The sequence below is a fragment of the Natator depressus genome, chromosome 9 (genome assembly GCF_965152275.1).
Source record: "Natator depressus isolate rNatDep1 chromosome 9, rNatDep2.hap1, whole genome shotgun sequence".
Taxonomy (NCBI): domain Eukaryota; kingdom Metazoa; phylum Chordata; order Testudines; family Cheloniidae; genus Natator; species Natator depressus.
The window spans coordinates 21,837,948-21,853,595 of NC_134242.1; the positions used below are offsets into that span (position 1 = coordinate 21,837,948).

A 15,648-nucleotide genomic window follows, 5' to 3' on the forward strand; every position below is an offset into this window, starting at 1 on the left:
AAGTACACAAGTGTTCCATGTGCCTGAGATCAGAGAATTCTAGCAAGTAGCATCTGTCGGTCCACGCATGTGCTCTTGCTCTCCTTGTGTTTTATGCCAAGGGCAAAAGGGGCAGTGTGGACTGATGCCTCTCCAGATCTTTCATACAGTTGCCTGTCGTGAGTCAGACTCCAGTGTCCAGAACTGACCCTCTTTGACTTTTTTCCTATTGATATTTCTCAAGTTTTCATATAATTAGTTGATATTGTTAGTAGTATAATAAGTTTAGATAGTGGTTAGTTATAATTCCCACCCTGGTGAATCCTCCAATTCCCCTGGCCTGGGACTTAGAGCCAAAGGGTTAGCTCTTATGAGAAGAAAGGTGTTTAGTTCTACCAGCCTTTATTTTAGAATTTCCAACTATCAAGCCGAGCTGGCAAAATGTGAGTTTTTATTATTCTAAGTTCCTGGACTATGAAGGCAAGTTTCCTAGGAGGATAGGGTTCAATTTCAAGCCCTTATTGACAAGGACAGATTCGTGGCAAGAACTTGTTACAAGCAGCAGTTGACACTGCCAATACTGCATCAAGATCCATGACAACTGCTATAGTGATGCACTGGGAAACTTGGGTATGCTCTTTGAGGTTCTCCAAGGAAGTACAGAACACCATGCAGGACTTGCCCTCTGATAAAATTAATCTTTTCAACCAGAAGACAAAGGAGTCTTTGCATTCAGTAAAACACTCCAGGGCAACCCTCCACTCCTAACCCTGAAGAGGAAAAATCATGAGCAATCTTACAAGATGAGGTCTTTACCACAGTTCTTCTACCACCAGCAGTCTTACAAGCCACCTCACAAATGGCAGAAGGTGCAAAAACTGAGATGGATTGCTCCAACCATCTGTACTGCAGCTACCCAGCTTCCCATCCCCACTCCCCGGATGCTTGTAAGTTGTGAACCAGTGTTGATGCTGTCTCCACCTGGTTCCAAGGTCTGCTTTGGAGAACGTCGAGCACAAATGTCCCACAACTGGAGAGCAAAAACAGACATATGGGTGCTGAATATAATCCATTCCAGCTATGCCTTAGAGTTTCTCTCCCCATCTCCTACAAAACCTCTTTCCCCATGTCTCTTTAGGGACTAGTCTCACAAGGAGATCCTCCTTCAGGAGGTAGAATCCCTCCTCCAATGGGGAGCAATAGAGTGGGTACTGCTTCAGCCTTAAGTAAAAGGATTTATTCCAAATATTTTCTAGTCCCCAAAACAACAGGAGAATGGAGACCCATTCTTGGCCTGTGGTAACTCAGTGTCTTTAATTGCAAGTTAAAATTCCACATGGTTATGTTGTCATCGATAATACCATTCCTAGAAAAAGACATATAGTTCACAGTTCTCAATATGAAAGACTCATACTTTGACATCAATATTCAAATATCTAGATGACTGGCTTCTCACAAGCAAGATATGTCCAAAAGTCATAACAAGTATTCCATTGCTACTCCATCTACAGGCATCCCTGGGAATCTCTGTGAACATGGAAAAGTCTTCTCTGGCTCCAACTGAGACTATAGATCTAATAAAAGTGACTTTAGACTCAATCAGAGCAAGGGCATATCTCACTGTGGACAGATTCCAGCCATGGGCATCCTGATATATCAGGTTATGCACAACTGTCAGGTGTTGGTCCAGATTTGCCTTACTCTCATGGGTCACATGGCATCATGTATTTATGTAACACTGTTCACCAGACTCCACTTCTGATGTCTGCATGCTTGGCTTTGAACAGAATATACATTGAGCAAACACAGCATGAATACTGTATTGATAATGCGCACCAAGACAAGAGTCTCTGTGACTTGGTGGAAAGATCTTGCACAAGCGTGGTTGCATGCTTCTTTCCCATGCCCCACACCCAACAGAATAATAATTGCAGATGCCTCTTTGATAGGTTGGGGGGCTTACGTGGATGGTCAAACAGCACTGGACACTTGCACACCCTGGGAAATCAGGATGCAATAAACCTCTAGACCTCTGAACAGTCCAAGAATCATGCAGGGCATTCTTACTATTAATCCAGTCTCACCACGTTCTCATAATGTCAGACAATATGACAAGCATATTCTACGTAAACAAACAGGTAGGAGGAAGATCCATTCCCCCATTTATGCAACTGGTATATCAAGCACCACATTACCCTATTGGCAATATACCTCCCAGGAACCCAGAATTCACTGGCAGCCAATCTCAGCAGGCACTTTGCCACTGATCATGAGTGGGATTTCCACAGCTCAGTGGTGAACAGCATCTCAGTGGGGACCCCCTACTTGTGACCTGTCTGCCTCCCAGACAAACAGGGAAGTGCAGCACATACTATTCCAGGGAACTCAGGCCCAGTTCTCCAGAGGCAATGCTCTCTTTCTCCCTGTCAGAGTTGCTGTCTGGTCGGCTGAGGCAGGAGCAGGTGCAGGTTGGAGTAGGGGCTGGATAGCGTGAAAACAGGCAAAGACTAGAGCAGAAGCTGAAGCAAGTGCTGGCAGGAGTAGGAGCAAGGGCAGTCTGTTGAAACTACTGGCAGTGGGAGTGTTCTTGACTAGGGAGTGATGCTGAGCAGACGGGAGAGAGTGCTTCCTTTAGGAGCCTATGTCCCTACCTTGGGATCACCTTGATGGGTCATTACCTGTGAATTGGCTGAACCTTGGTGAAATGACCTAGGGCATATCACAAGACCTGCAGGTAATAGTCTCTGATGATCCATCACACTCTCTGGCTCAGGGATGACCTACTGGGTTTAAGCAGGCTTGGGTTCAGAGGTTTTGGCCGGCTCAGACTCAGAAGTGTCACATTTCCTTGGACAGACTATTTGACTTCTATCCCACTGCTTCCTCGAATACTGCAGAAGATTAGTCAGAACAGAGCTCATCATGCCCAAATGGCCCAGGCATTTCTCGTTCTTGGGTCACCTACATCTGTCAACCCAGTCGCTCATCAGCATTCATCCCTTCCTGGACCTATGACTCAAGAGAACCTCAGGGTCAGACATCCCAGTCTTGAAGTTCTTCACCTCACAGGTTGGTATTTGGATGGGCACCGGACCTAGAATGTTCCCATTCTGAAAGCGTATCCCATTCTCACTAACAGCAGAAAGGACTTAACATTTTCTGGTAACCTTGGCAAGTGGAAGTGTTTCTCTGTCTGGGACCAGCAGCACCATATGTCTCCTGAGACAAGGGGTATTCCTGATATTTTGGATTACCCCCTTACCCTCAAGATGACAGGATCTTTCCCTTAGCTCAATATAGAGTCACCTCTTGGCAGTCAGCACATGACACCCTCCAGCGGATGGCTACTCTCTTTACTCACTGTCACATTCCGCAGTCCAGACCAGTGAGAGGTTGTGTCACCACCTGCCCCATAACCCTGGATGCCTCACAATGTTTTGCTGTTGCAGCTCCCAACCTGGCCTGCTCACCAACAGCCTACTAGCATGGGGGGTACACCCTGAGTGTCTATGCATACCTGCAGTTCTGGTCCAGCAACTCTGACCCCAGCAGCCAGTGAGCAACACACCAGTCACACTCCGACTTCCAGAACCCTTGGTTACTACTTGCAGGGAGATTCCAACACACTCCCAGTCCCGAATTTTCCTTAAAAAGTATGTTCTGCACTGTTCAACCCTCTCCTGGACACTTCAGGTATTATAGGTCTGTTGCCCCTATAAGGGGCAAATATAGAACAGTTTGCTGCTTTAATTGGAGTTACCAAACACCATTCAGTTTAAACACAACACCGGATTAGTTTTTATTAAAAAATAAAACAAGGGTATTTAACTACAAAGAGAGAGATTTTAAGTGAGTACAAGTACAAGGTATTAAAGTCAGAAATGGTTACAAGAAAAATAAAGATTAAATGCTTTCTTTTAGCTAAAAGTTAACAAACTAGACTTGGTTGAAGGTAAAATCCTTACCACAGGTTCCCAGCAACCAAATTTTTATGCCAGGATCCCTCTCAAAAGGCTGCTTCCTTTGTCTTCTTAGGTGAAAGAGAGATAGGGAGAGAGAGAACTTGGGGTATTTTGCCCTTCACTTTCATAGGCCACTCACCCTTTGAAATGGGTTTTTTTTTATGATGACTCCTCAAAGCAAAGTTTATTCAAACCGTAAGGAAGGTGACGTGGAGTCTGGAAGTGAAAGTGGTCCCGTGCGCTTTCTTTTCCCCTGTGTATGCTGAAATGCAGATTTGCCTTGTCTCCTTGCTGTCTCATGGAACCTGTTTACTTTTTATACGTAAATTGAAGTTTTCTTTGTTTAGGAAAGACCTGTTTAACCACTCCTCAAGGAAATACCAAAATTATTATATTACTGCCTAGGAGTTTCAGACATTTTTAAAGTGTAGTTGGAGAGCAGAACCCCATAAGGGCTAATTACAGATATCTTTGCGTTATATGTCAGTTTCTTTCTGTGTTTCAGAGAAGAGAATGCAGATAACCAACTCTTCTTACCTAGATCCCTTTTCACTTTTGAATGTTCTTCATCCCTGTTCTAACATAGGCGTTTCTCCCACCCCTCCTGAAATTGGGATGTTTCTACAGATTAACCACACTCTAGAAAGGAGACGTATACAAACATGGTATAACTTAATGACAGAACCATGTTTTGCCTTTATTTTCATGCAAGTTATCACACATAAAAAGAAGACAAAAGTTTAATACGTAACAACGGTAATAAAATGTTTTAACATATGTTCTAGTGTACTCTTTTACAGGTTGGCTGATTTGCACTGTTAAACTCTTAAAGGCCCTGGTTCAGCAAAGTACTTAACCACATGCCTAGGTTAACCCAAGGAGGCAGGCCTAGTGAAGTCAGGCTACTCACATGCTGAAGTACTTTGCTGGGGCCATACAGACAGACCTACTTTTGAGTTTGGCTTTGTAAACTAAGCTTTGAACTTTGATACAGCCTTCCAGATATTTTTAAACTTACTTTAAAGCAATATAGTTTAAAAGTGCTAGTGTGACAAGCTGCAGAATATTTATTTTTATATCTATTTCTTAAAATATTTCCCTCTCTAATGACTATAAAATGTTGCTGATTTTGTATTTGAAATTTCTTGCATTTGTAGCCTATTTCAGTTAAGACACACAACTAAGTTTTGTTTTTCAGACTTTGTACATTGAGATCATGTGACCTTTTGACATTTTTTAAGAAACCACATGCACCTGGGTTTGGGTTAAATGTCAGACCCTTATCTCTCTCTAAAACAAATTATCTAAATCCTTTCAACCTGTTGAAGGCATTTTTAACCACAGGAGTGGAGGCAAAAAAATGTATTTCTGTTGTTTTAAGGAAGTTCATAGCTCAAATATGATGTGTTTTTCACATTTACAGTGTAAAAAGTAAGATAAGCCAACAATCCTTTTGACATCTATTTTTATAAATTGTTTTGCAATATATGCTATTCCCTATTTCTCAATTGATAACATGCAAAAATGCCAGATAACACTTTTTCATGGTTGTACATTTTCAAGTCAAATAACTTTCAGTGTTGTAAAGCTTGCAAAGCAAGAGCCAAATTCTGCTCCGAGATATGCATGTTGAATTTCCATTGACTTTGCTGAGAGTTGCATATATGTCTGAGGGTAGAATTGGGCACCAGTGAATGACGATCTTACCTTTCTTTTACTTCTGCTTTCAGTTTGTGTTTGATCTAGGGCTAGATCCTGCAAGGCATGGCATCCCCTTCAGCGTCCACTTTACAGGATCAGGCTCTGATAGAATATTCTAAATTGACGGAAAGTTGACTCTGTTCCCACAGACTTGATTGGGAATTTCTTAGGATCTTATGCCAATTAAAACATTAAGTAATTATATTATGGTCATTGTGTTAAACTTTATCTTTTAGTTTATCATAAGAACTGCAATAATGGTTTGGACCAGCGGTCCACCTAGTCCAGTTTCCTGACTCCAAAAATGGCCAGTACTAGAGCTTAAGGGAAAGTGTACACAACAGGGCATTTGGAGTGATCCCATCCCTGTCTTCCCCTCCTGGCTTCTGGGCAGTCAGAGGTTTAGGGTTGCACTGAGTATGGGATTACATTCCTGACCATCTTGGCTAATAGCCATTGATGGCCCTATTTTCCATAAGCTTATCTAGTTCTTTTTTGAGCCCAGTTATACATTTGTCCATCACAACATCCCACGGCAGTGAGTTCCATAGGTTAATTGTATGTTGTGTGGAAAATGTACTTATTGTTTGTTTTAACCCTACTGCCTATTCATTTCATCTGGTGACCCCTGGTTTTTGTATTGTGGGAAAGGATAAATAGCACTTTCTCCCACAATATTCATGATTTTATAAACCTCTCATCATATCTCCCGCGCTCCACCCCATACTTGTCTCTTTTCTAAGCTGACAGTCATAATCTTTTTAGTCTCTCCTTGTATGGAAGCTGTTCGATTCCCTTGATCATCTTTGTTGCCATTCTCTGAACCTTTGGCAGTTTCACTATATACTTTTTGAGATGGGGCAACCAGAACTGGACACAGTATTAAAAATGTGGGTGCACCATGGTTTTATATAGTGGCACTATGGTATTTTCTGTCTTATTTTCTGTCCCTTTCCTAATAGTTCCTAATATTCCATTAGCCTTTATGATTGCTGCTGCGCAGTAGTTTTCAGAGACGCCATGGTGATGCCAATATCTTTTTCTTTTTCTTTTCTTTTTTTTAGTAGAAACCCATTATATATGTGTAGTTGGGATTATATTTTCCAGTGTGCACTTATCAATGTTGAATTTCATTTGGCAATTTCATCTGCCCAGTAACCTAGTTTTGTGAGATCCCCCCATACTTTGGACTTTGGACTTAACTATCTTGAATAATTTTGTATCATCTGCTATCATCTTTGTGTCATGTTATTAAAAGATGGTAGAATTATCATTACTTAAATGTTTTACCCATTTCATTCACTTGTTATTGCCCTTGATCACTGTACTCCCCTCAACCCCCCCCCGAAACAAAACAGAAGAAGAAAAAACCCTTATGAAGGAAGTTCCATTATTTCACTTCATGTTTCTGATCCAGAATCTGAGAGATTCACTTTTCCCTCAGGATTGTACCTAAATTTCAATTTACAGCTAAGTATCAAACAGATAATATGAGGTAAAATGTGAGCAGATTGAGACATGATGGTTAAAATGTGAGTCAACCCTTATGGTGGAAAGATAGAACATTCTTGTTATTTTAGGCAGAGTTAGTAGTGATACCTGTAGTTAAGGCTGCTCGGCTCTTACCATTGCTCATGATTTTTAGCCATTTTCTTGCATGTCATCCGTTCTAGCATCTGTGCTCCTACAGTGTTCCATTCACATTCTTGCATTCCGCGGAAATCACAGAGCAACAGACTGACGTACCTGGTATTTCAAGCAGTACTAGCATATATTTTGCCTGACATTTCTTGTACTCTGGGATAAATCTTCACTGCAGTTAGCCTAGGCTAGCCTAGCATGGATTGAGCATCCCAACTGCAAAGCCTACCCCTCCAGACCCATGTTACTTCATCTACAGTGGTAGTGTAATAGCCCATGTGCTGTGTTGGATTATTCGTGGGTTATCCTATGATTCTTAGCAATGCATTAAATGGGGCTGCTCTATTGTTTTTGTGGCGAGCTGCACTTGCTCTCTCTAGCTCTCTCTCTCTCGCCTAGCATGGAACCACTGTATGTGGCAGTGACATGAGAACAATATTTCATGTGAATAACTTGCAAGTGGAGTCACTCGTTATTAATGCAGACAGTTCTGAAGGCAGAACAGCATTTAGGAGCAAGAACTTTTAATGAGAATGTCATTAAGGAATTCAGTCTGCAAACCACAAAGTGATTTGTAGCACACTTGACTAACTTCTTTGCCTCTTCATTTCTTTCCTGTTCACTAAACATAAAAATGTCATTTTAGGTACATTTCTCCAATTTATGCGTCTTTCTGATACCACTCCACAGCTTTACTAGAAGACTGGTGTCAGTTCTGACCAACTGGCAGCACAGGAGAGGGATTTCTTGGACAGCATCTTTGTTCAAACACTGAGGAAGAACAGCAGAAATGGAGCAGGCAAATGCAGGGGTAAAAGCATTTCCTTGTAGAGAAGAAAAAATCTGAAGGCTGCTTGATGCTAAGATATGAAAGAAGACCTCAGATATTATGGGTAAAATTTTCAAAAGCAACTTAAGACTCTAACTCATTCAGTGCCTAAGTCATTTTTGAAAATGGGACTTTGGGTCTTAAGTCACTTAAGTGCTTTTGACAATTTTACCCTATAAGTATGCTAACATCTTTCTTCATTTTCACAGTTTTGCACTATCACCCATGGTAGAAATGTTGGGAGTGGTAGTATGAACAGGTAACTTACATTTTAACAATCATGTTGTCTTGATCTGCTCACATTTTACCTCATTTTTTCTGATTATTTGATACTTTCCTGTAAATTGAAATTCAGGTACAATCCTGAGGTAAACGTGAATCTCTCAGATTCTGGGTCAGAAACATGAAGAAGTAGAATAATGGAACTTTCTTCAATTTTAGGGGGCAAAATCAATAGTGAAATAATGAGTCCATCAGAAATGGTCTTTTTTGGGTTTCCTCACTCTCTGTTTACTAATGCAGCTTTCAAAGGCAAGTACACTGTTCTTTTTTTTTCCCCAGTTGGTAAGTCTGATCAGAACAGAGTTGTAGTTCAATGCATTATAGCTGACTGCAGCTTCAATGTATGTTTAAACACTTGATAAAGAATAATGCAGGTGCACCAGGATATTAGTAATAATAGAATACAAAGCTTTTCATGACTAGGTCTGTGGTTCAACTCCAGATGGAACTCAATGTCAAGATGTCCATTGAAGTCAATGGGACCGGGATTTCCTTTAAATGAATTATGTTAATCATTGACCTTGCAAGGACATAAGTCTTTATTTTATAACATTTAACAACCTATATGGTGCTGCATCAGGGTTATTTTTTAAAAATTAAATGAATTCACCACTGGTGAAAGACACCGACTCATAAACCTGAAGATTGAAACTTCCACATATTTCCACAGAATATACAGTGTATATAGCCTGGACAGTGGCTAGTCAATAAATAAGCCAACAAAAACGCTTTATAAAACACAGAACCATCAAGATGAGCACATGGATAACCAAAGCAACAACCTAATCTTATTATTGTATCCTGTACCCTCCCTTCTGAAGCCTCATTATTTGTCAGTAGTTGTCAAGTCATGTTTAAATTCAGACTGTAAACCATAAGGGGCAGGGACTGCATTTGTCCATAAAGTAGTATGTATACAAATGTGATCTAAAATAATAACAGTTCAATTTTCATACCCATTTAATCTTTGACAAGGCTGCCTTCAAGGATGCCATTTAGAGCTCAAAGTGACATGGGCACCTATATACTTGAAATTAAAATGAGACCAATAATTCATTCCACAAAAGCCAATGTACAACCATCAGATGACAATCTTGCCAAAATTTCACCATCCATGTTTTTATTTCTATATACAGTGGGACTTGTCACTTTCTCAGGGGCCAGACGATTTCTTTAGATGTTGATGGCATAACTGTTTCTGTGGCGGTATGCACTATCTTGGAAGCCACTAAACATGGCCAGAGCTGCAGTTAAGTTAGTGTGAGGGACAGAGGGTGGTCTCCTCCCACTCCTCTTAGCTGGGGGACAGTTTTCTTTCTCCCACACCAACCAGATAGCAGTCATCTATAACCTCTTCCCATGGCAGCAATTAGCCCAGTTGATGGGAGCACAGGGATGATAATTCTCTGAAGAGCTGCTGGCTGGAAAGAAAAAGTGGAGAGGTGTCATTCTTTTGTAAGGTCCCTGCTGGCATCTTTTAAAGACTTTTAAGAGTTAGCCTACTGGATTCATCTTCACTCCTGTAGCCACCCAGTAGAATCACCAATAGGAGCAGGTAGATTTGCCTTGTTAAATTGTGCTGTTTAGCACCACAGTTGTTCTTAAATATCAATAAGGTATTTAGTAAATATATTGAAATTATTTCTGCTATCAGTATTAAAACAGCTCTGCTTTGTCTCTCCAAATATATACAAATTCCAAATGTTTCAGCAACATTATGTTTTATTAATCATTTTAAGTGCCTTTAATAAATTCTGCATGTGTTTTTCAAATCATCTTTATAAGATACAATTTCTTCTGTCTTTCTACAGGAACACCAGTTTACTCAGTAGCATGGGGCCCCGATTCAGAAAAAGTTCTCTATACATCAGGGAAGCAGCTGATTATTAAACCTCTTCAACCAAATGCTAAAGTTTTACAGGTATCATTAATATAAATTTACATATCAGGCTTCAGTGATATTTTACTAGTAAAATAAAGTTTCATATAAGTGATACAACTAAATCACAACACTATTTGGTATGGGCAGCATTTTTAAACTAGAATTAAATAAAAACTAGAAAGAATAAAGACTAGGGCTCCGATCCTGCAAGGAAGTCAGTGGGATTACTCACAGTTCCTAAAGTAAAGCTTGCATATAAATGTGCAGGATCGAGGCCTGGAATTATAGATGTGCTGCAGACCAAGACTGAAATGGGCTGGTGAAGATGTGTTGTGAAGCTTTCATAGCAAACCATACCTTGCTTGCGCCATTTATATATGTCCTTTATTTAGTCAAAATTCAAAATGTATTCTAAATGTAGTAATATACATGGTAGTACTGCCTGTTATTAAGATTGCTTGCCACTTTCCAATATAAGATGGTTTTGAGTCGTTTATATATTTGCCAAACTTTAACCATTTGGGCTGGAAAATTTCACCACCAAAACTGTTTAGCCATTTCCTGCTAGGGAAAATATGTTGTTTTGCCCATATTAAAAAATTTGGTAACCTTTTCTTTGAGTTGTTTCAGTGCCCACTTGCTTTGGAAAGGGGAATTGAAATTTGGAAGGCAGTAGCCTTTGTCAGGTTTCAGACTAGCAGCCGTGTTAGTCTGTATATGCAAAAAGAAAAGGAGTACTTGTGGCACCTTAGAAACTAACAAATTTAATTGAGCATAAGCTTTCATGTATCCGATGAAGTGAGCTGTAGCTCACGAAAGCTTATGCTCAAATAAATTTGTTAGTCTCTAAGGTGCCACAAGTTCTCCTTTTTTAGTAGCCTTTGTGTCAGATATATGCCTTTTACTGTCCTTGTGAAGATCCATCCAAATATGGCTGAGTTATAAGCATCTGAAAAATAGCACTTTGCACATATTCACTCAAGACCTGCTCGAGCTTCATAGGTAAATTCCCTAAAGATTCTGTCTATCCTGAGCATACCCAGCCTGGGACTGATCAGGACTCTCCCTGTGATTGTGCACAGAGCCAGGGAGGGGAATTTATTGTCCCCCTTCTGGGCCCAGGCAGCGCAGAGGAGGAAACTGCTTGATTTAAATGCAGAAGAGATAAAATACAGTCTTGTGGTGGAGGTAATGTATAGGTAGAGCCCTGCACAGATACAGATTTATGTCCACGGATATAAATCGGTATCCGCAGAAGCGCAGGGCTCTCCCAGGAACTGCAGAGGTGAAAGGAGCAGAATGTGAGGCTGCTGCTCCCAGGAGCCAGCGCCCCACATGTACTGCTCCAGCCCTGCCATGCAGCTGTCTGCGTCTCCTGTCTGGGAGCATGCATGCCGCTCGAACACAAGATTGTGACCAGGGACAGCTGCTGGTGACCCTGGTGCCTGCCCCATTGGGCAGGGCTGGGGGCAGTACAGCCTCACTGGAGGAGCTGTCGGCGTGGGGTGCTGGTTCCTAGGAGTGGCGGCCCCATGTTCTGCTCCTTTCACTGCTGCGGTTCCTGGGAGAGCCCTGTGGTTCCTCCAGAGCCTGGAATGGAACCCAATCTTCCAGAGTCTCATCATTCCTCTGCTGTCATCAAATATCTGAAACCACGGGAAGAATGTATGTCATCCTCCTCTAGTGCTGGTCGCATAGAGGATAACAACATATGATTACTGTAAGTTACTCAGCTCAAGTGATAGAGGTTTCTGCAGTTGAACTAAAGGTTCCAAACCTGGTGATAACCCTTGTGGGTGTCTTTATGATGCCACATGATTAAATGTCTGGTTCTTTAGTTTACTTTTGTAAAAACTCAGAAAATCTCCTTCTTTCATTCAGTCACACACACCAGCTATATTAAAAGAACATTACTAAGATTGCAAAGTCAAGAACTGAAAAGCTAGGGAGTGTGAAGGTTAAGGTTACCTGTGCAACCTTAATTTGTCTCTTTTGTGCATATGCATTATGATACAGTCGTCAATTACATGATCCCATACTATATTTTCCATGGGATCTGGGTTTCATTCAGTGCACAGGATGGACCTGCTCTGGGGATGAATCAGGGTTGTATAGTTTTCTATAAGACCCCTGCTTCATTTGTTGCAAAAGTTGGAAAGTGTATAATCAATGAGCCAGAGGACTGCACAAAGAGAAGGGATGGTCTTGTGGTTACAGCTATTGAATGCTGCCCAAGAGAACTGGAATCTATCCTTGCCTCTGCCACAGAGTTCTTCTGTGATGCTTGGCAAGTCACTTAAACCAAAAGTTTCACAGGTGGTCACTAATTGTGTGTTTGTTTGTCTGACCTGAGACCTAGAGGTCTGATTTGCAGAAGTACTGAGCATTCACAGCTACAATTGAATTAAATATGCTTTGAACATATTAAGTGCTATATAATACTGAGTACTCTGAAAAATCAGGTTCTAGGTGTCTCAAATTTGGCAGCCAAATTTAGTGGACCTTTTGACCTGAATCTGTGGCTCAGTTCCTTATCAGTAAAATGGGGATTATGATACTTCCTTCTCTCGCTGGAGTATTGTGAAAATAAATCAATTTATGTTTGTGAAACACTTAAATACTATAGTGATGTTTGTGGTAGAAAATCCCATTAGTAAATTTTTAATTTTGTCTTTAGAACAGGATCTGAAATTGAATAGCATTTAGTAAACAAGACCTTGTCTACACATGGAGATTCCGAAATAGATATTCCGGAACAGCTATTCAGGAATAACTCCATGTGCAGACATGCTTATTTTGGAATAAGAGTGCCTTTTTCTAATTTAGCTTAATCCACTTTGAAAGTGGATTAAAATAAACCAGAAAAAATTTAAAATGGAAATTTTGACCATTTATACTAGCACCTATCAGAGATAGAAATGGGAGCTTTATGCTGTTGGAAGAGATTTCCACACAGCACTTGTCACTATTTCTTGGAACTTCAGAAATATCAGACTTGACTTTTTTTATGTACAGAATCTCTTTTTGTAATTTTTTGAAATCTTAAATGTGTTACATTTCCCCCCACTACTAATGTCTTATACCTGAACTTGTAGTAAGGAAATCCGACTTTACAAGTGGAGTGGTTAAAAAAAAATTGAAATTATTTTTGTAAAACATCCTGAAATATTTCTAAAATAGCTTTTCTATATATAATGTAGCATATGCAGAATACATGCTGGTGTGATATTGTGTTAACATTTTAGTGACACTTGTTTTGGGTGATCTGCATAGATTATTCCCTCATGACTAATTCTCTAATCCCAAACTCCTGCTGATTAAATATTGAAAGCACTCCACATCTTTAGGTGTTTTCTTTGTTTAAAATACATAATGTTCATATTTTGGGAGAAGGAAGAAGAAACTTCTTGTGTGGTTAGCTTAAAAAAAGGAGCCGATATGAAGATGTTCAAAGGTTGTGTGTATGTTATGGTTGCCGCAACCCTCCAGGATTGGCTTGGAGTCCCCAGGAATTAAAGATTAATCTTTAATTAAAGATTATGTCATGCGAAGAAACCTCCAGGAATACGTCCAGCCAAAATTGGCAACCCTTGTGTGTGTGTGTGTAAAGTAATACTAGCAATATTGTGTGTGTGTGTAAATTAATACTAGCAATATTGGTATTACTTTTGAAAGCAAATTTTGATAATATATATCTTGTATTAATATGGCAAATAAGCCTTATATACAGTTTTATTACCAAACTCTTAAAAGATCAAAGGATTGTTTGGTAAAAATGTTGCTGTTTAATGTACAGTTATATTTGCTGTAAAATCTGAGTGGGGGAAGTGGTGGTTGTAGCTGTTTTCTCATTAGAGTTATGGTAACACCTGAAGTTCCCAATCAGCATCAAGGCCCCATTATGCAGTGTTCAGCAGATCTGTCTAATAACTGACTGCCATCATTTTCTCTGCAGGAGAAAAAGCTAGCATAGCTATTGAACATTTCTTTCTCCAAATACAGGGAGCAGATATTCTAATACTAATTTGTTATTTCTTTGCACAACTTTTATTTGAGGAGCATGTTAAAAGCTGTTTCATTAGTAAGATGTCAGTAATATGGCCAGTCTTTGGGCTCAAGAATCTATACGGTATAAATAGTTATGTAGAGTTTACCTCATATATGAACATATGTCATGTTAATATTCTTAATAAAGCTATCTACTGATAGAAGTAAGCAGTAAAAATGAGTGAAAATGATATTTTATGGGGAGTGGGGACACAAATAAATGGCTACTTGAGGTTTAAATGGAGTTTAAGAAATAGGTCCATGTTTAAAAAGATGAAAGAACAGATATAAGCCGTTGCTGAAAATATTGAATTAGGGAGAGGCCTAAATAGAATAATAGTAACAAGCAGAGGTTTAAAATAAAAAACCCAGAAATTTCAAATAAACAGAAATAGGCTTTGATTTTTTTTTTAATAAAAAAGAAGGAATATGCAGAGGCTTTAAAAATAAATTTAAAAAAAATCCTATTGTAGTTTGGAACATTCAAATTGTGGAGACGCTTAGACAAAATATAAGTGCATAACCACATTACTACCCTTGTCCTCACTCCTCCTTTATTGTGTGTTATGTTAAATTAAATTGTAAGTTTCTGCAGGAAGAGACCATGTCTGCTGTATTTGTACAGTGCTAAGCACAACTGGAACCTGATCCTGACTGGGGCCTATAAATGTTACCAGAATAAAAAACAGTAAATACTAAAAATAATAGTAAAGCAATTGCTAGATTTAAATGTATACTTAATTTATTTCTTTTCCTGTCAGTGGAAAGCCCATGATGGAGTTATTTTAAAACTTGATTGGAACTCAGTCAATGACCTTATCCTGTCTGCTGGTGAAGACTGTAAATATAAGGTGTGTATTGTTTAACTTTAATTACAGTGGATTAAATTATTTAAATAAATATTTAAAGCAGCAACTGAGTAACAATACTAGGCACTACTAACTTTCTCCAACCTTCCCAAGACCTTTCAAACTCAAATCCAATTAGACAGAAAAATTTAAGTGTAATTTGAAGGTTTTCAGTTTTCAGGAAATAGCAGTTAAACTGAACGAAAAGATTCTAGCGCATGTTAACACAGTACTATTTCAAATGGGACTACATCAGCGCTTGCTAGGTACCTTTTAGACCGCAACAGCAGGGTTTACACAGAGCAATTAGAGCACAACACTTTAGTGCACTCTACACTTTGCACCCCTCTAGTGTGCATTTCTGTACCAGGTAGACAAGCCATAGCTGCTGAAGGAATATTAAGACTAAGATATGAACTGAGAAAAGTTAAGAAATTACATTTAAAGGGGAAACACAGTTTGTCCTGTTACCTAAAT

At 39.6% G+C, this 15,648-nt stretch overlaps 1 protein-coding gene across 2 annotated transcripts in view; it reads left to right on the top strand.

Annotated features, from left to right (window-relative positions):
* Nucleotides 1-15,648, top strand: part of IFT80 (intraflagellar transport 80) — a 153,825-nt gene that overhangs the window by 56,801 nt on the left and 81,376 nt on the right. For both annotated transcript variants that reach the window (XM_074963667.1, XM_074963668.1), the window contains exons 6-7: nt 10,206-10,315; nt 15,085-15,174. In XM_074963667.1, coding sequence (XP_074819768.1) covers nt 10,206-10,315; nt 15,085-15,174 — 200 coding nt within the window. The remainder of the gene's footprint in view (nt 1-10,205; nt 10,316-15,084; nt 15,175-15,648) is intronic.